Source organism: Erythranthe guttata, chromosome 14 (genome assembly GCF_056151865.1).
Source record: "Erythranthe guttata isolate IM_541 chromosome 14, IM_541, whole genome shotgun sequence".
Taxonomy (NCBI): Eukaryota; Viridiplantae; Streptophyta; class Magnoliopsida; order Lamiales; family Phrymaceae; genus Erythranthe; species Erythranthe guttata.
In genome coordinates this window covers 9116895-9142870 of record NC_142546.1, presented here as the reverse complement: position 1 = coordinate 9142870, position 25976 = coordinate 9116895, and the positions used below count along the sequence as shown (strand labels likewise).

General features: G+C 33.2%; 3 protein-coding genes, 1 long non-coding RNA gene and 1 pseudogene across 5 annotated transcripts; all 5 read right to left on the bottom strand.

The window, feature by feature from the left end:
* Positions 1-1477: 1477 nt before the first annotated feature.
* LOC105954630 (dirigent protein 1) lies at positions 1478-5674 on the bottom strand. The gene is made up of 3 exons (XM_088813729.1): positions 5340-5674; positions 2913-2914; positions 1478-1957 (listed from the first exon to the last, which is right to left on the bottom strand). The coding sequence occupies exons 1-3, from the start codon at positions 5571-5573 to the stop codon at positions 1600-1602; spliced, it is 594 nt and encodes a 197-aa protein (XP_088669855.1). The 5' UTR covers positions 5574-5674; the 3' UTR covers positions 1478-1599.
* A 10307-nt stretch (positions 5675-15981) lies between these two features.
* Positions 15982-16618, bottom strand: LOC148765137 (uncharacterized). Its single transcript, XR_016029877.1, has 3 exons — positions 16479-16618; positions 16255-16363; positions 15982-16021 (listed from the first exon to the last, which is right to left on the bottom strand). It is a non-coding gene; the product is annotated as an uncharacterized LOC148765137 (long non-coding RNA).
* Positions 16619-17929: 1311 nt separating this feature from the next.
* On the bottom strand, positions 17930-18746 carry LOC105954629 (dirigent protein 1). The gene has a single exon (XM_012978292.2). It carries the CDS (start codon positions 18651-18653, stop codon positions 18057-18059), a length of 597 nt encoding a protein of 198 aa, XP_012833746.2. The 5' UTR covers positions 18654-18746; the 3' UTR covers positions 17930-18056.
* A 2097-nt stretch (positions 18747-20843) lies between these two features.
* Positions 20844-21641, bottom strand: LOC148765136 (dirigent protein 2 pseudogene; annotated as a pseudogene). The gene has a single exon (XR_016029812.1). The product of XR_016029812.1 is annotated as a dirigent protein 2 pseudogene (transcript).
* A 565-nt stretch (positions 21642-22206) lies between these two features.
* LOC105954627 (subtilisin-like protease SBT1.6) lies at positions 22207-24911 on the bottom strand. The gene has a single exon (XM_012978291.2). It carries the CDS (start codon positions 24750-24752, stop codon positions 22449-22451), a length of 2304 nt encoding a protein of 767 aa, XP_012833745.1. The 5' UTR covers positions 24753-24911; the 3' UTR covers positions 22207-22448.
* Between the last annotated feature and the right edge of the window lie 1065 nt (positions 24912-25976).

The following is a 25976-nucleotide window of genomic DNA, read 5'->3' as shown; positions in this document are numbered from 1 at the left end:
GATGATTTGGTTCAAATTATTTTGCCGTGTAATTGAGGACAAGATTCACATTAATCATCACTAACGTGTAAATCTGACATCTCGATAATGCACTGAACCAGTCCGGACGTTATACGAGGTCGTTCGAAACGCTAAGAGCTGAGGGCGAAATATATATATATATATATATATATATATATATATATATATGTGAGGTTGGTTTGGGCAATATAAATTTCCGAACAGTTGGTGTGCGGCCACGGAGTATGCGTTGCACGTAGAAACTCAGTTTTAGTGATTAACAAACACATAGTTGTATAGAATAACCGGGGAAATAACGACGACAACCGCAAAATCTTAATTGAGCTAATTAATCAAAAGTCCAAGCCCATGTTACCTTAATCTCCCGAGTTAGCGATAATATTCATTCTTTGCACTAATTATATTCTTAATATTTTATGAAAACTTTATTATTTTAGGATAACGGGTAGCGCATGAGGTCCCACGTAGAAACGCAGCGTCGTTAGCTTTTCCTTTCCGGCGAGGCAAAGGCTCCGACGGTCGGAGGATTCGGTGTCTGCATTGGACATGATTGTCAGTAATAATATTGAAGAAAGAATCAAGAACATGATTTTGAGTTTCTTCTGCATTGCTGTAAATTAGTCAATGATCAGTTTTTTTTTTCTTCTTTCTATGAAATGACAATAATGTAACAGCATGAATACGACCACAAAAGTTTGGATTGACGATGTCGCGATCGGATTACCATTCGTAGACGGCATCTAAATATTATAAATTGGTACATTATACATGCGGGCCTGATCATTAATTAGTCCTGAAACTTACTGTAATTTATTATATGGGTAAATTACAAACACCCTGAAGTATGGTTAATTTACAAAAAAAAACCTCTTGTTTGGATAATTACATCTACTCTCCTCAACTATGATTTTTTATTACACCCGATCCACCTTTATGGTGTCAAATTCAACATAATCATTTAGATTTCGTGGAATGTGCTCTAGTTTGCACTCGTTTGTGTAAAAATACAGTTTCTGATGCACCATAATCTGATATATACAAGCCAAAAAACACGTATTATGACCATCCTGCTTCAAACGTGGAGTTAAAATGGATACAAAAGTGATAATATTCCATATAATCTAGAAGATTCAACTAAATTTGAAACTGCAAGGATGAACATGTAAGAAGTTTTATAGTTGAGAGGTGGTTGTAATTACCCAAACAAGAGGGGGATTTTCGTAATTTAGCCATATCTCAGGGATGATTATAATTTACCCTATTTTTTATAATCTCGGTTTTTGATCTATAACGAAAAAACAATTAGGGATATTTAGACTTTTGCTGCGGTTCACGACCTGAAAACATTTACCTTTAATCGGCGCTTGCATACCAAGGTCTAGATCAAGGTTCCGAGTCAAACCCTCCCGATGAGCCCGATTAACCGGGACGTTATTAGGATTTGACCCGAACTGTAGTCATGTCTAACTCCGCACTTCAATTCCACTCAAGCCAAACTCATTTCATTTATTTTGCATCAAAAACAAAACAAAACAAAACAAAACAAAACAAAACAAAAACGAAAACCCGTTAATTCAGTCACTGAGACAACAAGGTTAATAAACCGTCAAAATGATAAACAACAACATCATACTGAATAACACCATGATGATGTGCTTCGTCGTTACTATAAGTAGTAGTAACCGCATACCCACGCGCCATTCTGAAAGCACCGGTGCCGCCGACGATCGGAACCTCCCTCGTCTCTTCCGCTAAAGGATTCCTTCCCAAAACGCTAAGCGTGCTCCCTTTATACTCACCCTCTGTAAAAACAAGATTCAGAAGCATAACCAAAGCCTTCTCGTGGAAATCCGTCAACCCGATAATCCCCTGGATCCGACCCACTTCTTTCGAATCGACCTCCGGTTCGGATGTCACCAGGTTGTCCAAAACGCCACTACAACATTTAAGGCTTTAAACGACGAAAAAAAACCGTCGGGAAAAGTAAAAAAACCGTCAGGAACATTATTCATGACAGTTTTCAACTGTCACGAAACCGTCAAGAAAAAGGCCGTCGTATATACTTTCACGTGTAAAAAAACCGTCAGGAATAATATTTCTCGACGCTATGATAACCGTCGTAAATACTCATACATATTTACAAAACCGTCGAGAATACATTTCTCGACAATTGAAAACCGTCAGGAATACTGGTACATGTTTTTTAATTTTTTTTTCGAATCAATATGAAACCTTTACAAAAATTTAACCGCATGCCAAACATTCGTATTATTTTCCAATACAAATATAAACACATGCTAAAAATCACACGAATTCCCCAAAACATGAATTCTTGCTTTCCAAAAATATACAATGCCAAACTTCAAGAAATCTATCTTCAAAACAACACTTGAAGTAACCTACACAATACATTTACTTATATATTCTTAGTTTAACAAAATGTCCTTGCTCCCATGCTCCAATGTAATGTGTTCCTGAGCAATCCAAGAAGAAAAAAAAGTTAGTGTTCCTAAATAAGCACAATTCATGTTTTTAAAGCTTATAAAACTTGTTGTATACAACTTCAGATATTACTGGAAGATCGTAAAATAATAGAATCTAAAAAAGGAAATCTTTCAGGCAACCTCAAATTATATCCCATATAGTGTTGCTCAAATATGAATCCCAATAATGTAATTTTTGTGCAGAAGACCATCAAAATCTGAAACCCCAGAAGTTGTTCAGCACAAATGACAATGAGATATCAAGAAAGTTTTTTTGAGAATTTTTCTGATATTCGGCGAAGAATGGTGCAACCCACAATTACGATGCTAACCTACAACCTACAAAATAAGAGACAACAGTGAGCTGCAATGCAAGAACTTGCGCTTGCATAATATCGTAAAAGCTACAGCTTGTATACTCTGGATAAAAACACCAACGAAATACTATATGTTATTTTTACCTAAAATAAATTAAGTAAGAACGAATACCTGGATATAAGCATATTGTCACTAAGAATCCAATAACTTTACTAGGTAGAACATTCCGATACAATAGAGCAGGCCATTTATTGCTGCCAATCTTTGATCTTAATCTCCTAATCTGTAAAGTTCATCATATAGTTTTCAGTAATAAAGTAGCAGTCGCCATAAAAATTTGAAATTAGGTGGAAGGCTGAACAAAATTAACTCATTATATATTTATGAAAAGATATTGAAATGGCATAAGATATATCAAACTATTCCAAGAACTGAACCAGGGCAAGTCCTCCCTGCACATAATAAACGTATGTAAAATGAGTTTAATCATTTTTAAGGGTATAATCAACCCAACCATTTATAAGTTGCAGCACAACTAGGAAGAAAATGTATTCTTAGAAAGGAGAAGTCACCATACCATACCATATGCTATAATCAGAGCATTGTATGTAAAAACATCCAGATACATGTGGAAAATGGAACAAAATTTACGAAACAATCCAAATTTAATTTTTATAATCCAAGCAAATGAGTTTAGAACGACAAGTAGGAAATAGAGTTTATATAATGAACATAATAACATCAAAAGCTAGCGTTATACCTGACTTAATTGCTTTCGCTCTTCGTGGCCATAAAAAATGCCTATATTTTCTGCCATCCAGCAACTACAAAAAACAAACAACACAGAGAGAGAAATCTAATGAAGTTGATGAAAAAAAAAGTATCTAAAATCTAAATAATCAAGCATACCTGCAACCCATCTTCTCTAAGGCTTTGCTTGCTGCCATCTCAGAAGAGTAATGCACAACTCTGTATCCTCTTGATTTTCCACTTACATGGTCATATAATTACCTTAACTGCTAATAAATATGAATCATTATCATCCAAAAATAATGTCAAATAAGTCAACAGGCTATGTTATATCTCGTGTTTTACATTTAATTACTTCTCAGAATGTTAACTTTCTTGAAATATATTTTTAGCCATAATCAGAATTAAAAAAGTTATTGTTCTTGGGAGAGAAACGAAACCGTGTTGATATCCAAAAGGCCTCCTTCTGCAGAACCATAGAGAATATATTATGTTGCCACACAAGCTAATAATGTACACTTTTCGTAAGTAAAGAGAAGTAACGAAAAAGACGTTAGTAACGTTATGTAAACATGTGAACTTACAATGGCTGATACTTTTCCTTTGCTCACCTGAAATGGAGAAACGGAGCTAAATCAGAAGACAAATAGTCCCCAGCATGGTGTATATACTATCCCATTTTTGAGCCGTAACTCCAAATTAATTTGCACGTTATCAATGGAATTGTATATCATATTACATGCTTGATACATAGATTTTCTAAACAAATTTCAAACTTGAAGAGTTCTAGATAGGGTTCTTTTACCATTTTGGTCTGGGGGAGATTGCACAAGTATTTTGGTAACCAAATTCTTCCAAAGCATCCTTCAAAACACAATCATTGGTATCATAAGAAAGTCATTGTCCTTTAAAAAACTGAGAAATTAACAGCACTAGTAAACAAAAAAAATGGAAGAATCAAAAATTGAAACCTATGGCTGCATTCTCTCGAAAATTAGCAAACTGTAATTAAGTAAATTCTAAAAATCATGTCATAGATTCTCGCAATCTGCAAACTCTTGATTCAAATCATAACTTGACCCCTTAAATTCAAGCAATCAAATTAACGTAAAAATCGCTTGTCAGCTTCCTATACTAAATTCTGAATTCAAATCTCACGTCAAGCACAGGCGAATATCGACCCCTCAACATGGATGGAATAAGATCAATTCAAATAAACGGAAAAATATAACAGAGAAGACTAACCTGTCATGCAATCCACGGGTGATTCACAACACACGAGCCTTTTGAAGGATTTTCGCCTTTTTCAATTTGTCATTTCACAATGATTAGTTCGATCATGAGGGAAGAAATAGCAACGGAGATGTCGGCTCGGCATTAGCGGCAATGGCGGAGGCGGAGGCGGACGAAGTGGCCGTTGCGTCGGCGCTAGTCGGCGTCGAAGAGAAGTTCATTATTTACAGAAAAGCCCTAATCTAAGGTTAGAGAGAGATCGTACGGTTCTGATTGTAAATGAAAAATCGAGAAAAAAATTTATGTTAAAACGTTAAGAGATTAATAATTTATATATTATATAATTTATTTTTGTTGACGGTTTGTAAGTGTCGGAAAACATTTTTAAAACCGTCAAGAATTACTTTTAATTGACGGTGTTTATGTGTCAAGATTAGTTTCAAAAGCGTCAAGAAACGCACTTTATACGACGGTTTTTAAACCGTCGGGAATACAAATCGTCGCAAAAGCCCTGAAATGTTGTAGTGCGCTGACCAGGCCAAATGCTGAGGGAAGAACGTCGGTGAGGTTCGTTTTGGCAATTTCCCAAACAGTTGGCGAGTCCCCGCCGACGAAGTCTTGCACGTAGAAACGCAGCGTTGTTAGCTTTTCTTTTCCGGCGAGGCAGGGGCTCCGGTGGTCGGAGGATTGGGTGTCTGCATTGGACATGATTGTCTGTAGTGATATTGAAGAAAGAATCAAGAACATGAATTTGAGCTTCTTCTCCATTGCTGTAAATTAGTCAACCAGTTCTCTTCTCTCTTGTTTTTCTATGTAACTCATGAATGAATAATTGTAAATAATAGTGTGAAAAGAACGAATACATACACTACCGCAAAAGTCTGGATTGACGATGTGGCGATCAGATTACCGTTCGTAGACATGCGGGCCTGATCATTAATTAGTCCTGGAAGTTACTGTAATTTATTATATTTATTAATATTAAAATGTGTATATACTAGATCCAAAAATGCAAAAACAAGATTCACATTTATCGTCACTAACATGCAAATCCGACATCCCAATAATCCACTGAACCGGTCCGGATGTTGAAAACTCGTTTCATATAAATTGGAATACTACATGCGTTAATACAATTTTTTTTTCTTTTTTTTTTTTTTTTTTATGAAGAAGATTCACGAGTTTGAATCCAAAGTGAGTTCGTATTTTTTTTATAAAATTCGTGAAACCTTTCCCTTCATGTCAAAGTCAAAGTAAAACGACGATCGTTTTGGTTTAATATATGGTGTAATAGACTAGTAATACATATTACACATACACACAATTAATTTTTTAGTTACTAATATTTGACAACCAAAGTAATAACTACTTTTATTGTACATCAAATACATAAATGAGTTTAAATTCTCAGCGGATGAGTTGATTATGTACAATAAACGAATTCCATTCATATTATGCCACGTGGATGATTTAATTAACAAACTCTAAATCTAATTAAACTAAATTAAATTACCATAGTTGTAAATTTAGGGTTGACACTGACATTTCAAAAAATGGTTAACAACTAACGAAATAATAATAATAATAATAATAATAATAATAATAATAATAATAATAATAATAATAATAATAGTAATAATAATAATATAAAACCTTATGTTCAACGGACGGGTTTTCGGGTTTTGGGTTTTTTGGGGTTTCCGGTTTTGGGGTTTCGGGTTTTTTGGGGTTTCGGGTTTTTCGGGGTTTTGGGTTTTGGGTTTTTCGGGGTTTTGGGTTTTTCGGGGTTTCGGGTTTTTCGGGGTTTCGGGTTTTAGGGTTTCGATTTTCGGGTTTTGGGTTTTTTTGGGTTTCTGGATTTCGGGTTTCGGTTTTCGGGTTTCGGGTTTTCGGGTTTTCAGGTTTCGGGTTTTTGTAGTAATATTTTTTTTAATTTGAACAATTATATTTTTTTCCCAAATTGTTGTTGGATGAATGATTTTGGAGAATTTTTTTTATTTTTTATTTGTTTTTGTGTTTTGTATTAAATGGGCAAACCCACTTGTTATATAATATCGGTAAGAGAAATTTGAGATATGTCCACGTGTCAGTTTGTTAATGGAATCCGACTATTGTCTTTTATAGGCCCAGCCAATTGTTTTCCCAAAATTTGAGGTGGAAAACTCGGCCGGTTGGACCGGTTTTCAACATGGTTGGGTGGTTAGACACGTCGATTGTGTGATGGAACCATAATCAAAATGTAGGGGACCAACTAAAATTTGAGGGTTTGGGGCAGCGCTCTGATTTTTTTTTTAGGTTCACAAGATATTGCAAAAATAAGTTCATATTGATAATTTATATCTATATATAATATAAAAAGAAGATCTATGCTCTCAATGATTGACATGTAGCAAATGATGATGTCATTTATCAAAATTGCTTAGTTGGAGTTCAATTGATGAGGTGGATTCTTCAATTGGTGAGTTGTCAATTTTATTTTGGTATGTATTTAAGTTATTTCCTATTCAACATTTATACACTCATTTAAACAATTACCACGTGTATATATATATTATTTCCAAAATTAATATTTTATAAATTCGAAATAAAAAATTCTTATTTACATTTCTAGTATTTCAAAATATATTTATTGGTAGTCTTTATAAAAAAAATCAGTACACTCAATTTTTTTACGAATATTCAAATAATTTTTAGATTTTTTTGTAATATTCAAATATTAAAATAAAGGAATACATTTTTTTTTATTTTCAATATTCTGGAATATTCGAATATCCATTCAATAAAAAAAATATTAAAAAAATATATTAATATTTTTTAATAATGCATTTAAATTCGATTTCAAATTAACATATTAATAATATATTATGAAATTTATAATTCTATTATTAAAATACAAAAAAAAAAAAAAAAAAACTGTCTATGTTTTATTTATTTTAAAATTTTCTAAAATTAGAATATATATTTTATGATATGAAATTTGATTTCTTACCTATTTAACATAATTATAAATTGATATAGTTAGTTTAAGGAAAATATTCAATAACCATAAATATTGTTTAATATTTTAAAATCAATTCCTAATCAATACAAATCAAATCATCTGAATTGATTTTTTTGATTTGTTACCTTTTTTTTTTCTTTTCTATTTCCACCTATGATTAACTATAATCATGTCATTTGAAATTTGAATTCAAAAAATTTGCTAATTACTATATACTTATCAAAACTATATAAACTCCCATCTATTTATTTTACCCTACACTATTCTTCTTTACCCATGCCATTCGAGTTGTTTTTGTTTTTCGTTTTTCGTTTTCTCTTTTTGGTTTTTTTTTTTTTTTGGAATTTTTTTTGATTTTTTTTTTCAATTGATTTCATGCATTTATCGTATTATAATTTAATTTAGATGGTTTAAACCTATTTAATATTTTTATTTAACTGAAGAACTATGCTAATACTTTTTCTTTATGTATTTCTTGCAGATGTTGTTTACGAATCGAACTTATGTCCTATGTGCTACATTGTTACGGTTTGCATATAATTTTTGCAATTTCATTTATTTATTTAAAAGTTTGTATTTAGTTTTTTAATTTAATTGCCTTATATATTTATCATTATCCAAAAATCGATTATTGTTTTGTCAAACAGAAATGCAAGAAATTGACACTGAATCATGTATTGCATGTGGAAACGTGGAAATCAAAGATTTTATTATTTTTCTTTGATTTTGAAAACAGGATTGGACAATATTGTTGTATGTACATGTTTCACCACAATTGACATGTATCATCTTTTGAATGTTTTTTTTTTTGTAAATAATAAAGACAAACATTTTCTGTACTTTTGTTTCATTAGTGCAATTTTGGAGTTTTATTTTATTTTCTTATAGTTTACATATTTTACATTCATTATAATTTTCTATTTTATATTTCAATCTTAATTTTTTTTAATAAATTACTACATTAACATTAAGAATATTCAAATATATTCATTTGAACGTCCATTTTTTATGAATATTCAAATAAATTTTAGGAATTTTTTTTCATTGTAATAATCGACTAATTTTAATGATTAAATATTTTTTTCTAATTTTCGTAATTACAGAATATCGCGAAATGCATTCAATAAATTATATTTGTTTAAAATACGACATATACATATTTTTATTATTTTATTATTTCATTTCATAAAATATAATCATCTATATAATATATATATAAGTTGAATTCCACCCTTAATTCCTTGACATTTGACAATTTCAATTGATGACATGTATTCAATTTCATTCCATGTGGCAAATTGATTGGTGAAAATAAATCATGAAAAACATGTCATCATTTCTAAAATTAAAGGTAATTAAATATATTTTATTATTTTATTGGAAACTATAAATATATTTATTTTTGAATTTAGTTTTAATAGTAATTAATTTAATTTAAATTCAATTTAGAGTCTTCCCTTATTATAGTTGCATGATTGGTGATGTTACGGAAATTTTGTATTTTAATTAATAAATTTGTATTTATATAAAAAAATGCATAATAAATTAGTTGATATTAATATATTATACATTTTACATGAACATAACAAAAGAATATGTTTTTTTTGTACTAATTTAATATTATATATTATCATTATCTGTATAAAAGAAAGATACATGTTCGAAATTACTATATTGCGGAAATTGACACTATTTTTTTCTACCATGTGTGCAGTAATATTATCCCAATTATTTATCATAATGAAATTATACTACATGAATTTCATGTTATTGTTTTTAACTTTTCTTTTTTCTTCACCGAATCCAGTGACAATAAATTTTATAATTGATTTAATTTTTTTTAATTATATACTAATTAAAATACAAACTTTCTCATGATTATACTAATAAATTGAAGAAGATAAGTTAAGTTTAATCAATTTTAACAAAATATTGATTTTATATATTTCAAAATATAACAATGCTATTCTAATGTTTAGTATTAAATTCGTATATTCACTTTATTGAATACCAAAAATTAAGAATATCAATTGTTTTGTTTAAAATAATAATCCTATATACTATATATCGTATTCGATCACTTATAAGTATTTCTCTATAACTTTGATAAATATAATTACGTACATATTTATAGCCACTCCAACTCAAAAGTATCAAAATGGTTTTGCAAATATTTATGTGATATTTAATATGCTCCAAGCATAGGTATTAAATGGTTGTTAATTAAAAATTATTAAATTGATTTATATATTTAATTGTCATATGTCATTTTCTAACTTTTCTAAATGGACACTGAGGTGGTTAAATTCATAATTCATGTTTGATATTTTATTCTGCATGAAGTATTTTCACATTACGAAAGATGAAATATCAAAACACAACCCGTATTTCATAACTCTATTGGAATTAAAATTACTATTTTTTAGTATGAAAATCGTGGTTAAAGGTTTTGATAGCTCATTTAATAACCTCACTCGAGGTGTTGTTACTTTAAATAGTTTACATTAACAAATACAATATCAATCGGCAAATCAGTAGTTTCTACGATCCATTTTTAGTTACAAACTCAATAAGATATTTATATATTATATAAAAGACTACAATTATATAAGTAATTGCATAATTATGTGTGTGTCTTTCCAAATTGAGAAAGTTTGATGCAATATTGTTGCTATGGATGGAAAAAGTTATCAAATTTTAAGTATCATAGTATACCAATAAATATCAAACTAGTGGTTATCATTTCATTTGGTACGACATTGGTACCATATTGAACTTATACGAGATTTACTACAATCCATTATAGTGCGTGTTAAGATATAGACATCCTATCATGGAAAAGAAAATGTTTATCTACAAATATTCTGACTAATTTTTTAAATTAAAATTTTAAATCATAGGAAAATAAAAATATTAATGTAGGGTATTATAGCGTAAATAATTGATTATTAAATATTTTTACACCGTATATATCTCACTATATTTTTACATTGGAATACACGAGTTCTTTTCTCTAACTTACAAGTTACGTATCTAAATTAGTGAAATTTTCTTAAGTTTTCTATTTCCCCATCATATATAATACGATACATCCATTTTGTTAATTTACAATTTAAAAATATTTGTAAAATAAAATTATTTATTTTATAATATTTATAAGAATCTAATATCGATTATATATCTCTATTTTTTTTTTGAAATCACAATATATTCGACTGATTTACGAAAAAAAATCAATTAATTTTTTTATTTTTCCATTTATGATTTATATAAGTATTTTATAGTGACTTTTGTTTACTTGAAATTTGATCTATTTCATTAGCACCGGCCTTTATGTTATTTTCTAACATATGGTCATACGTGTAAATAAATTTAAGTTGTATATTAACAGGGATAAATTACGAAACCCCCCCGAATTTAGGCTAATTTAAGAAAAACACCCCCACATATTCGTAATTACCAAAATTCCCCTAATGTTTGTTTGCGTCTGACATCGACCCCCTTGCGGTAAGATTTTTCACGGAATTTCTTTTATTACGTGGAATATTCCCCAAAAAATGCAGATATTACCCTGCACACGCGGTACTTCTTTATGGTGCTTTTTAAAGACAAGCATTGCCCTCGGGAGGACTTTACACATAATCTTTATTCTTCATAAATAACACTTTCACAACTTTTTAGTATTACCATTACCTCCTCTCATGGTAATTTTTATATTTAAAAAGTATGATAGAAGAAATGTCACGTCTGCAAGGGTAGAATCCACATTTTTTTGGGATATGACATGGAATAAAAAAATATTCCATAAAAAATCACACCATAAGGGAGTCGTGTAAAAAAGAAACAAACATCAGGGGGATTTTAGTAATTACTGATAAGTGGGGGTGTTTTCCGTAATTTACCGTAAGTTCAGAAGGATTTTTTTAATTTATCCTATTAACAACGATTATTGTTCTTTTTACGTCTTAACAGTTTTCTTATACCCTTATAATATTTTAAATAAAATTAATGTCAGTTTGATAATATAATTAATTATTAATTTCTAATATATTTAATATATGTTTATGGATGCTTCTACACATAAGAAATTTGATATAAAGCTTGCGAGATTGAATAGAATTTTTTTTACAAAATAATAGATCATTTCAAAGAACATTTATGCGAAATCAGAATTAGTTAGTACTAGCACTAGAATTATGATTATAATTAATATTCTTTGAATTAGTATTAGTATTAATACACGGATTAGCATTCGGATTATAATTAGGATTAATATAGTATTAGAATTAATATTAGGATTAGGATTATGGTTATGATTAATATTAGTATTAGATTTATAATTAAGATCATGATTATGATTATTACTACAATTAGTGACATGTATTAGTATTAGGATTATGATTAGCATTATTAGGATTATAATTAGAATTAAGATTAGAATTAGAATTAGAATTAAAATTAACAGTAGCATTAGCATTAATATTAGCATTATTAGTATTAAAATTATTAAGGTCATGATTAGAATTATGATTAGTGTTAGGAATATGATTAGGATTAGAATTAGGATTAGAATTATGATTAGTATTATGAATAGGATAAGGATTTCAATAATATTAGGATGACAATTATAATTAACATTAGCGTAATGATTAGCATATCCAGAGTAGCATTAGCACTAAATTTAGTTTTAGCATTAACATTAACAATATTAACACATTAGTATTAGTAATAGTATTAATATTACTATTACTATTAGTATTAGTATTAGTATTAGTATAAGTATTAGTATTAATATTAGTATTAGTATTAGTATTAGTATTAGTATTAGTATTAGTATTAGTATTAGTATTAGTATTAGTATTAGTATTAGTATTAGTATTAATATTAGTATTAGTATTAGTATTAGCTAGTATTAGTATTAGTATTAGTATTAGTATTAGTATTAGCATTAACATTACTATTAATATTAGTATTAATATAAGTATCAGTACCAGTACCAGTATCAGTATCAGTATCAGTATCTGTATAAGTATAAGTATAAGTATAAGTATAAGTGTAAGTATAAGTATAAGTATAAGTATAAGTATAAGTATAAGTAGTAATATTAGTATTAGTATTAGTATTCGTATTAGTATTCGTATTCGTATTCGTATTCGTATTCGTATTCGTATTAGTAGTATTAGTATTAGTATTAGTATTAGTATTATTATTATTAGTATTAGTATAAGTATTAGTATTAGTATGAGTATCAGTATAAGTATAAGTATGAGTATCAATATTAGTATTAGTATCAATATGAGTATCAGTATGAGTATTATTATTAGTATTAATATTAATATTAATATTAATATTAGCAGTATCAATATCAGTATCAATATCAGTATCAATATCAGTATCATCATTAGTATCAATATCGGTATCAGTATCAATATCAGTACTAGGATATGAGTATGAGTATCAGTATTAGTTTCACTATTAGTATTAGAATTAATATTAGTATTAGTATCAGTATCATTATTAGTATTATTATTAGTATTAGTATTAGTATTAGTAATCAGTATCAGTATCAATATCAATATCAATATTAGTATTAATATTAGTATTAATATTAGTATTAATATTAATATTAATATCAGTATTCGTATCACTATCAATATCAATATTAGTATCAGTATTAGTATGACTATCAGTATCAGTATTAATATGAGTTTCACTATTAGTATTAGTATTAATATTAATATTACTATTAGTATCAGTATCAATATCAGTATCTCAGTATCAATATCAGTATCATTAGTAGTATCAGTATTAGTATCGATATCAATATCAGTATTAATACCATTATTAGTATCAATATTGGTATTGGTATTGGTATTGGTATCAGCATTAGTATCGATATTGGTATCAGTATTGGTTGGGCGTATACATCTTATCTCTTTTGCAATATTTATAAGTTGTATTGTTGTTTGAGTAATGTGCATCACTAATTGAACGTTGTTAGTGATACACTTGCAGGTTATTTGAATATCTATTGCGTTATTTCTCTGGTACTGTGTTTGTTGTTAAGTTAGTTATATTACAGAAGATTCACATGGCGTAGTAGATTGTGTTCCATGAAATAGAGTTATACCATATGTTTTAAATAATTCACTTAATCTTCATATCGTGTTTTGCGCGCTTTGCGTTTTCTTCTTTGTAATATTTAATTTAATTTCATATTTTAAAACTTTGAATTAAAAGATAAAGTTTATGTTTTTTTTATTTCTTTCCATTTTGTTTTTACTTGAATTGGTGTTGCTATAAAGAGATAGTCGTTTAGATATTATTATTTTTCTTACTTTAAAACTGACCTCCGTGCAGCGCACGAGTGAATTACTAGTTTTTAATTAAAATAGCATATATATTATAGTTTTATCATATTTTAAGCATGACAAAAAAATTTAAATTAATTCTAATTATTCTAAATATGTATTGCACTTAAATTTTGGGGATTCAAGTAAATATTCATAAATTTTATTTAAAATAATACAAGTTAACCATTCTATTTTATATTTAATATATATATATATATATATATATATATATATATATATATATATATATATATATAAGATTATTGAGAAGAAACAAAAAATTAAGGGTTAAAGACACATATTTACAAAAACTTTAGGGGAACCAAAAGTAATATTCAAAAAATACAATGCCACAAATAACGTTTTTTTTTTCCTTTCTTGGGCGGTCAACAACACCGCCTGCCCCTTCTAAGTTCCGGCCATGATTGTGTTGTCCGTCTTTGATTGTTGATTCATTTTACTTTCATAATCTCGATTTTTGATCTGCAGCGGAAAAATAATCACGTTCGTAGATTTTATTCGATCCTTGTATACAAGGTCTAGATCAAGGTTCCGAGTCAAACTCTGACGATGAGCCCGATTAACCGGGACATCATTTGGATTTGACCCGAACCGTAGTCATGTCTATCCGCACTTCGATTCCACTCAAGCCAAACTCATTTCATTAATTTGAGGAGTTGAGGGGTCGTTGTAATTATCCAAACAAGAGGGGTGTTTTTGTAAATTAACCATACCTTAGGGGGTGTTTGTAATTTACCCTAATAGAAAAAGGTGAAATCGAAAACCAGGTACTTTCACCTCTACCCTTGTCAGCAACAATATATCTCTTCTTCAACTTTATCTTAAAGCTCCCTGAGATGTGAATCTCCATGTTGAATCTCGAAAATTAACTCTATCGAAGAATCATTGGGTTCAAAAAAAGAGGAGGTGGCGGGCGCACATCAAACAACATAGGTGAGGGAGATGCGAGAAGATGTTACATAACAAAATAAATAAATAACAAAACATTGACGAAATTGGTTAAATGAAAAATGAGGAAATACATCTTCATACCTATAGAATAACCTCTACCTATTCTTCAGCATGCGGCTTATAGCCAAAGAGTAATTGTAAATGGGAGAGCATTTGCAACGGATGCCCTATTAATAAAGGAAAAACAGACTCCAATGATAGAATGCCACGTGTTACCTATTTCACAAGAATTTAAGACCCACCACACATTATCACACTGCAACCACAATAGCGTATTATAATATACCTAATTACTCTAATTAATAATTGTGTGTCGAAATATGAATTTATTTGAAATATTATAATTAAGAATTTGTATGTAAATAACCCAAAACCCGAAACCCAAAACCCGAACCCAAACTTGAACCCGAAAACCCGAAACCCAAAAACCCAAAACCCGAAACCCGAAAACCCGAAATCCAAAACCCGAAACCCGAAAACCCTAAAACCCAAAATCGAAAACCCGAAAACCCGAAACTCAAAAACCTGAGAAATCCTAAACCCAACCAAAACTTGAAAACCCAAAACCCAAAACTCGAAAACCCGAAACCCGAAAACCCGAAACCGAAAACCCGAAAACCCAAAACTCAAAAACCTGAGAAACCCGAAAACCCGAAATACAAAACCCGTAATAAAAATTATGTAATCAATAAAAGTAAAAAATAAAATAAAAAATAAAATAAATAAATAAATAAATAAAAGATTAATATTATAATTTAGCACTAATAGTGCAACTTTTGTCCACGTGTTTGTCAATTAAAGGAATCCGTTTATCTCACTTAAACGGAGAGTCCGTTTTTAATTTATTCTCATTGTAAATTAGTCCCTGTTCTTCACTATACGATGTCTCTCTGTGTCATTGGACAATAGAAATTAAATATTACCATCGAAAGATTAATTGTAAATTAGTCCATAATTTAAATCAAAATAGCCAAGAAGTCAACCAAAAAAAAAACAATTGAAGCAGCAAACTTACTATTCTACATAAACATAATTATCAAGCGTTAAATTAACCAAAATTAATTGAATTAATATTTTTACAAAAATTCTGATAAAATCTGTTTCATATTGTCATAGCAAGTACCACGAAATGAATAAAAGATGTCTTCAAAAGTTCCTCTCCAATCAAAATAACCAACATGCGTGAGAGAAAAAAATACTAAAATCTAAGCAGAAAAAATCCCCAGAATTGCCTGCAAATTTCAATCCAACAAAAACGAAATCTTTTAGTGCTGACAGGAAGGGGGAAAAGGGCTGAAATATGATTTTAAGAAAACAAAAAGAAAAAAGGGAGAAATTTTAGCCAACCTCGGTCGATCGATGTCCGAAATATGGAACGAAGCGTAGCTCACTTAGAAACCCCCATGCCTATATTTTTGCCGGAAACAACAAACTCAGAATACCCAAAAAAAATATTCTTTTAACAGAAAATCGGAATTTCAGAGAACGGTGCAAAGAATTGTATGCGGAGAGAAGAATGAGGTGGCGGATTTAGGTAGAAGGAGGCGCAATTAAGAATTGTGGGCGGCGGAGACAGAGACCAAGGAGGACGAAGAAGAAAAGGAAAATTGAGAATAAAATAAAATTGAATATAAAACAAAGCAGGTCGATGAAGCACCTCTCGGAAGAAAGCGACTCCGTTCCGTCATTAAGATTGGAGGAGATGGTCAGCAACTGTAGGCGGTGGCGAATCCAGGATTTTTGCCAAGGATGTTCGAAATTAAATATAGTGAAAAATATAATGGTTGGCTAATAGTTTACGAGGTTCAAGGGCAGCGCCCTCGATTTTTTTTTTGAATACTATACACATTAAATAATAAAAAATCTTTAAAATTTTTAAATTTAAAGGGATTATTTTACCATTTTTGGACAAATTTAGGAAATATTAGACATAAAATTGGTGAAAATATTAAAGGAGTGGTAAACATATTAAAGTTGCAAGTTGCATTGGCGAGGTTTGAAACGCGAACAGCTGAGGGCGAAATATATGTGAGGTTGGTTTGGGCAATTTTCCGAACAGTTGGTGTGCGGCCGCTGAGTATTCATTGCACGTAGAAACTCAGTTTTAGTGATTAACAAACACATAGTTGTATAGAATAATAACCGGGAAATAGCGACGACAACCGCAAAATCTTAATTGGGGATGTGGCGATCGGCTGCGTACATAGAAATCTTAAAATGTACATTGGAGAAGATTTTTTTCCTTCTTTTTTTAAATGGGCATTGGAGAAGATTTCCACCTCACCACTTGTATGAAGAAACTCGTTTAACCCGTAAAAGCTCGTTTCATATAAATCGGACTACTACATCCATTAATTAATTCAAGGAGTTTTTGTATGAAGAAGATCCACGAGCTTGAATCCAAAGTGAATTCGTATTTTTTTATAAAATTCATTTGTAAGTTACATACTTGACAACCAAATGTATATCATCAAATACATAAATTACGATTGTTTTCCCAAAATTTGAGGTGGAAAACTCCACCAAGTTCAATTTCACTCAAAGCCAACCTATTTAATGTATTTGAGCTAATTAAGCATAATTAATTAAAAGTTCAAGCCCATGTTACCTTAATCTCCCGAGTTAGCGATAATATTCATTCTTTGCACTAATTATATTCTTAATATTTTATGAAAATTTTATTATTTTAGGATAACGGGTAGCGCATGAGGTACTACTACAAGCAGTCTTGACTAAAACTAAACTGAGTAAACATATATATGAATTTACCTGATTTTGCAGGTTGCGAATCGAACCCATTACCTTGGCACTTAGATCATATAGAACCTTTTGCACTATCAATTAGTTTTTTAAGACAACTGATAGTGTCTGAGGTACATTATTTTTCAATAATAATAATAATATATTAAATCGAAAACCCTTAATTCACTGACGAGCCAACAACGTGAAACCATCAAAATGATAAACAACAAAATCATACTGATAAACATTAGGATGCCTCTTCGTTTCGTCGGTACTATAAGTAGTAGTAATAGCGTACCCACGCGCCATTCTGAAAGCACCAGTGCCGCCGACGATCGGAACCTCTCTAATCTTTTCGTGCAAAGGATTCCTTCCCAAAACACTAAGCGTGCTCCCTTTATACTCACCCTCCGTAAAAACAAGATTCAGAAGCATAACCAAAGCCTTCTCGTGGAAATCCGTCAGCCCGATAATCCCCTGGATCCGACCAACTTCTTTCGAATCGACCTCCGGTTCGGATGTTACCAGGTTGTCCAAAACGTCGACGGCACCGAAATCCGACGGCAGAACTTCCGTGAGGTTCGTTTGGGCAACTCTCCAAACAGTTGGCGAGTCCCCGCCCACGAAGTCTTGCACGTAGAAACGCATTGTTGTTATTTTTTCCTTTGCGGCGAGGCAAGGGCTCTGATGGTCGGAGGATTGGGTTTCTGCATTGGACTTGATTGTCTGTAACAATAACGAAGCAAGAATCAAGAACATGAATTTGAGCTTCTTCTCCATTGCTGTAAATTAGTCAACCAGTTTTCTTCTCTCTTGTTTTTTCTATGTAACTGAATAATTGTAAGTAATAGTGTGAAAAGAAGGAATACATATATATTACATATACAACCGCAAAAGTCTGGATTGACGATGTGGCGATCGGATTACCTTACGTAGACGGCATCTTAAGATATTAGTACATTGTACATGCGGGCCTGATCATTAATTAGTCCTGGAACTTATTACTGCAATTTATTATATTTTTTAATATTCAAATGTGTATATACTAGATCCAATGATGCATGTACGTCGGTAGCTCGTAGTTATCAACATTTCGATGATTCGGTTCAAATTATTTTGCCATGTAATTGAGGACTTAGAGCACTTAGTCTTACGTGCTGCCGTGAAAACAAGATTTGTTATTTTTATAGTGTTTTTTTTTCTTCGATAGAGATTTTTGAACAGATTTTTCTCCGGGCGGGCGGCGGTGCGCATGTGGCTTTGTAGTGCGCGTGTGGCTTTGTACTTAAGCCCTCGATTATACCTCTAGCTATTCATTGACACTATTTAAAGTGTTCTCATTGATTCTCTTTTCCTAATGTGGGATAGGTGACTTTTCATCTCCCACCAAGCCCTTTGAGCTCACTTTAGCTCATTGAAGTACTTACTTTGTGCATTTATTTCTCATTTATCCTATAATGGATTTGAGCATTTAAACACACTACAACTATCTACTCGAATCGTAGATTATGTTTCCATTATTTATTCCTTGAAACAATCACGGAATTTCACTTCAATATTTTCCAAATTTGAGGTGAACACCTCAATTTTTCCAACAAGATTCACATTAATCATCACTAACGTGTAAATCCGACATCCCAATATATAATCCGGTGAACTGATCCGGATGTTAAACGATGTCGTTCGAAAGGCTGACAGGTGAGAACGAAATATCTGTGAGGTTGGTTTGGGCAATTTTCCAAACAGTTGGTGTGCGGCTGCCGACTATGCCTTGTCGCATCGAAACACAGTTTAATGGCGATCGGCTGCGCACATAGAAATCTTAAAATATACATCGGAGAAGATTTTTTTAGTGAAATGGGCATTGGAGAATATTTTAACTTCACCACTTGTATGAAGAAACTCTTTCAGCCTGTAAAAGCTCGTTTCATATAAATCGGACTACTACATCCATTAATGCAACGAGTTTTTGTATGAAGAAGATCAACGAGTTTGAATCCAAAGTGAGTTCATATCATTTTATTAAATTCGTGAAACGTGTCCCTTCATGTCTAAGTAAAACGACGTCGTTCTGGTTTAATATATGGTGTAATAGACTAGTAACATATATTACACATGCATATATACGGTTCATTTGTAAGTTACATACTTGACAACCAAATGTATATCAAATACATAATCACGATTGTTTTCCCAAAATTTGAGGTGGCCGAAAACTCGGCCGGTTGGACGGTTTTTCAAAATGGTTAGGTGGTTAGACAAGTCAATTGGGTCATCAAACTTTGATTGTCGATTCATTTTACTTTTTAGGGTAAATTACAACCATCCCTAAGGTATGGTCAATTTATGAAAAAACTCCTCTTGTTTAGATAATTACATTTACCCTTTAACTATATTTTTTTCTTACACTTCCAATCTTAGGGTGTCAAATTCAACATAATAATCTAGATTCCGTGGAATGTACTCTAGTTTGTACTCGTTTTGTGTAAAAATACAGTTTGCGATACACCACAATCTGATATATACAAGCCAAAAAACATATATTATGATCATCCTGCTTCCAAATGTGGAGTCTAAATGGGATAAAAAGTGTACAAAAGTGATAATATTCCATATAATCTCGAAAATTCTACTAATTTTGAAATCGCAAGGGTGAACGTGTAAGAAATTTTATGTTGAATATGGTTGTAATTACCCAAGCAAGAGAGAAGTTTTTGTAATTTAACCATACCTCAGGGATGGTTGTAATGTACCATACTTTTTATAATCTCGAATTTTGATTTGCAACGGGAAAACAATCATGATCGTAGATTTTTGCGGTGGTTCACAACTTGAAAACATTGACCTTCAATCGACCCTTGTATACAAGGTCTAGATCAACGTTCCGAGTCAAACCCTGGCGATGAGCCCGATAAACCGGGACGTCATCAGGATTTGACCCGAACCGTAGTCTAACTCCGCATTGTTCAATTTCACTCAAGCCAACCTCATTTCATTTATTTTTCCATTAAAAAAAAAAAAAAACAAAACAAAAACGAAAACCCATAGTTCAATCACGAGACAACAACGTTAAACCGTCAAAATGATAAACAACAACATCATACTGAATAACACCATGACTATGTGCTTCGTCGTTACTATAAGTACTAGTAACCGCATAACCACGCGCCATTCTGAAAGCACCGGTGCCGCCGACGATCGGAACCTCCCTCGTCTCTTCGCCCAAAGGATTCCTCCCCAAAACGCTAAGCGTGCTCCCTTTGTACTCACCATCCGTAAAAACAAGATTCAGAAGCATAACCAAAGCCTTCTCGTGGAAATCCGTCAACCCGATAATCCCCTGGATCCGACCCACTTCTTTCGAATCGACCTCCGGTTCGGATGTCACCAGGTTGTCCAGAACACTGACCAGACCAAATGCTGAGGGAAGAACGTCGGTGAGGTTCGTTTTGGCAATTTCCCAAACAGTTGGTGAGTCCCCACCGACGAAGTCTTGCACGTAGAAACGCAGCATTGTTAGCTTTTCTTTTCCGGCGAGGCAGGGGCTCCGGTGGTCGGAGGATTCGGTGTCTGCATTGGAGATGATTGACTGTAGTAATAGTGAAGAAAGAATCAAGAACGTGATTTTTAGCTTCTTCTCCATTGCTGTAAATTAGTCAATCACTTATTTTTTGTCTTGTATATATGTAACGGCTGAATAATTGTATATAATAGTGTGAAGAGGATGAAGACGACCACAACATCTGGATTGGGGATGTGGCGATCGGATTACCATACGTACATGGATATATTAATATATATGTATATATTATTATATTATATATATCACATAAATTTCATTTTCCCTTTTACCTTGTCTTGATGTCACTTTACCCGCCTTTTTCAATTTAAATAATTACTAAAAAAAATATATTATTAAAAAATTCAAGACAATAAGAATACATAGTCCACGACGTTAGCTACAATTTTTTTTTATTTTAATAATTATTTAAACTGAGAGGAATAGTTTTTTTTAATTTTCAAACTTAGATAAAAGAGAACAAATGTCAAAGATCTAAAACCTAATAACGAGGGCCACATTAAGACAGTTTTTCAAATACAACCGGGAGTAGAAAATGGTAAATTCATATCGAGCACCAGAGAAAAGTTGAATTTACCCTTTTCTTTAATATATATGCATGTTTGTTTGTTCTTTATCTATACAACTGTCAGTGGGCCTGGTAATTTAATTCGGATCATTTATTTTCAGCTGTATAATATTATTATGATATAGAATCTATCTTTAATCAACAGTCTAGAAAATAAAATTTTGGTTTGATTTTCAGACAACTAATTGTTAGGGTTGAACTGTACGAAGTAGCATGTTCTTGAAATCAAACATAGGAAAATTAACATAGGAATTAGGAAAGAAAGCCTAGTTAGAGATAAAAACAATAGAAACCAAAATTAAGAATCAAAGGAAAAGGAAGAAGTAAACATTGCCAAACTGATCATATTATCATTTTCTAACGTTTCGTCCGCCATCGTACACCTCCGATTCGATTTTCCGACGAATAAACAACCCGCGAACCACATTTACAACGGATCTATTTGAGTAACCAAAACGGGGCTCCGAACGACATGTTTCCCGTCAACCCAAGTAACCGACCCAAAAACCGCACCCGAATCACCGAATACCAAACTCTTGCAATCAACAGTTATAGTGACATAGTAACCTAGTCTCCTTACCGTCTCCGAAAATACCAACTTCCTAGGTTTCACAACAACCCTCACCCCCTTGGGCGGCTCAACCCTAACCCCATAAACCGAATTCGCCTCCCCGACATTTGTCACCATCCGAAAAAACATCTTGCTAATGACCCCCGTTGACCCCCTTGGAATCAAAGCCGAAATTGAAGGATAATTCAAATTCTCCGGTAGTGGCTTCCTCATCGGACAATTCACGCGCGATCTTGTGATCACTTGAATTGTTGTGGGCGCGTACTCGATCGAGCATAGGAAACTAACGTAGTCTTCGTTCATCAAATCGTAGACCAATCCAGGATCCATGGCTAAGTCTAGATTCAAATTACCGGCACCGAAATCATAAGGTGTCGCGGATTTGTTGCTAAATTCGTCGGTCATTCGACTGAACGAGTTGTCCGTCAGGGTTGCAGTGGTCATCATGGCGGACCTTATTGCCGCCGGGCTCCAATCAGGGTGAGCAGATTTTAGCAAGGCCGCTGCACCGCTTACATGTGGACAAGCCATTGATGTGCCCGACACGATGTTGAATTCGGTCTTTCTGTTGTCCGAATCCAACCCTGTGGGGCCCACCGCCTCAGTCCAGGCGGCTAAGATGTTCACTCCGGGGGCGATTAAATCGGGCTTTAGAATCTCCAGGTTCAAACCGTTTGGCCCCCGTCCGGAAAACGATGCCACCACCGGAGCTGGCTTTGTGCCGACGACTGTTCCTCGGAAGTTGATTGTGGCGGTGGCGGTAGGGTTGGAGGATAAATAGGCTTTGATTCTGTCACCTTCGGAGGACCCCACCGCACAAGCTGGAAGCAAGTGAGCGTCTCCGACTAAGCCCTCGCCGTTTGATTCTCCATTGGCCAGGATCATTCCTATGCCGCCGGCTTTTTTGACGACCAATCCTTTTGCGACACGTGGATTGCTGCCGCGATCGCAGATCACGATTTTGCCTTTGATTGAATTAGGGCTGAGGGAATTTTCCATACAGAGGGAAGCGGAAAGAGCACCTGATTTACCTGGGTATATGAGAGGGTACATTTTACCGTTCAATTGTTCGCCGGAGTATATAGATACTCCGGTGAATTTTCTCCCGTCGCTGAGAATTACTTCCGCCGGAAAGTTTCGATCGATTGTGCCGGCGCCGACTGTGGTCAGCCAGGGGGCGAGATTTGTGGCAGACATTACATTAGGGCCGCCGTTTCCAGCAGAAGAAGAAACGAAGATCCCCCTCGAAACGGCGCCGTACGATCCGATTGCGATTGGATCCAGGTAATACGGCGAGGAGGTTCCGTCGCTGCCTCCGATTGAAATGGAGATGACGTCGACTCCGTCGTTCACGGCGGCGTCGAACGCCGCTAAGATATCGGAATCGAAGCAGCCTGAGTTCTTCCAGCACACCTTGTACACCGCCAAACGAGCCTTCGGCGCCACGCCCTTCGCGATTCCGGAGGCGTAACCCTCCATGCTCGCCCTGAAAGTGTGTCTTCCGGCCGCCGTGGACGCGGTGTGTGTCCCATGCCCGTCGGCGTCTCTCGGCGACTTAAATTCAACCGTCGCGTTAATACCGCCCAGACCTGCGGTGGCCGCCGCCGCCGCGGCCTCGTGCCCTCTGGAGAAAAATCTCGCGCCGACGATTTTTCTGTTACAGTTCTTCCGACTGAACCTAACACCTGTTTCACATTCCCCTCTCCATCGCTTCGGCACGGGGCCGAGATTCCGATCGGAGAAGCTCCGCCGCTCCGGCCAAATTCCGGTGTCGAAAACGCCGATAATAACATCGGAACCGTAATCGGATTCCGACCACAGCCCGCGCTGATTGCGGAGGCCAAGGAACTGCGGCGAACGGGTGGTGTGGAGGTCTCGACGGCGGTCCTCGAAGGCGGCGAGAACTGAGGGGTTTTGAAGAACTGAAGCGGCGAGCTTAGGAGTCAAAACGGCGGAAAAGCCATGGAATACGGTGTCGTATACGTGAAGTATGTTTTTGGGTTCAGTAAATTGGGCGGTGTACCAGTGGAAATGCGTTGGAAAAACCGACGGCTTAGATGAACTGTCAACTCTGATGATGTAAGTTCTGGCCGTTGGATCTGCTGAAATTAGTGTGAGCAATACTATCAGGAGAAACAATAGTAGAAGAAGATGAGCCATGAGTTGAAGTTAATTAACACTAATCTGTGTGTTTAAGGGGTTAATTAATTAATCAGCAAATCAATGTTATAAATACTGAAAATTAGCAAATGGTTTATGGCTTTATGCGGGAAATGAAGACATGGTCATCATTTTGTCTCCCTCCACTGAAATGAAGGTCACATATTTTCCTCCGGAAATGGCGCTAATATTTTAATAAAATATGAATATAATTTATTTATTTTATTGTTCTTTTAAAATAGTATATAAATTTCAGTAGGATAATATCTAGGGTAAATTACACTTTATCCCCTTGTACTTTGGTTGTATATCACTTTATCTCCTTGTACTCTCAATTGCATCGATTTGCCCCCTTGTACTTTGGTTCGATTATCACTTTACCCCCTTCTACTCTCAATTCATCGATTTGCCCTCTTGTACTTTGGCTCGATATCACTTTACTCCCTTCTACACTCAATTACATCGATTTGCCCCCCTTACTTGAAAAATTGTCTTAATGTGGCCCTCGCCATCAGTTTTCAGACATTTGACCTTAACACCGATTGATTTAAGTTTGAAAATTACTAAAATGTCACCCCTGCAGTTTAAATAATTATTAAAATAAAAAATAAAAAAATTCAAGACAGCGAGAAAACATAGTCCACGACGCCAGCCACAATTTTTTTTAATTTTTTTTAATTAATAATTATTTAAACCAGGAGGGGTGGCTTTTTTGTAATTTTCAAATTTAGATCAAACGGTGTTAATGTCAAAGATGTGAAAACTAACGACGATGGCCACATTGAGATAATTTTTCAAGTACAGGGAGACAAATCGATGCAATATGAGGGGGTAAAGTGATATCGGACCAAAGTATAAGGGGGCAAATCGATGAATTGAGAGTAGAAGGGGGTAAAGTGATATCGAACCAAAGTACAATGGGGCAAATCGATGCAATTGAGAGTACAAGGGGGTAAAGTGATATCCAACCAAAGTACAAGGGGGTAAAGTGGAATTTACCCTAATATCTATCTAATTTACATTATAAGATAAATTCTTTTAATTGAAATAAGATAAAAGAATGTGTTAAGTAGTGTTGTTAAATTGGGCTGCTCACTTGTTTGCTTTTACCCTACAGCTTACATTGGAATTGGGCCTATACAAATTAATGTCATTTATCATTGAAAAGCCCATTTGTTCTGAGTTTATATATATATATATATATATATATATATATATATATAT

What these genes read in the sequence shown, in the direction of transcription:
- LOC105954630 (XM_088813729.1), bottom strand. Translation starts at nt 5,573, where the DNA reads ATGGAGAAGAAGCTCAAATTCATGTTCTTGATTCTTTCTTCAATATCA.
- LOC105954627 (XM_012978291.2), bottom strand. Translation starts at nt 24,752, where the DNA reads ATGGCTCATCTTCTTCTACTATTGTTTCTCCTGATAGTATTGCTCACA.
- LOC105954629 (XM_012978292.2), bottom strand. Translation starts at nt 18,653, where the DNA reads ATGGAGAAGAAGCTCAAATTCATGTTCTTGATTCTTGCTTCGTTATTG.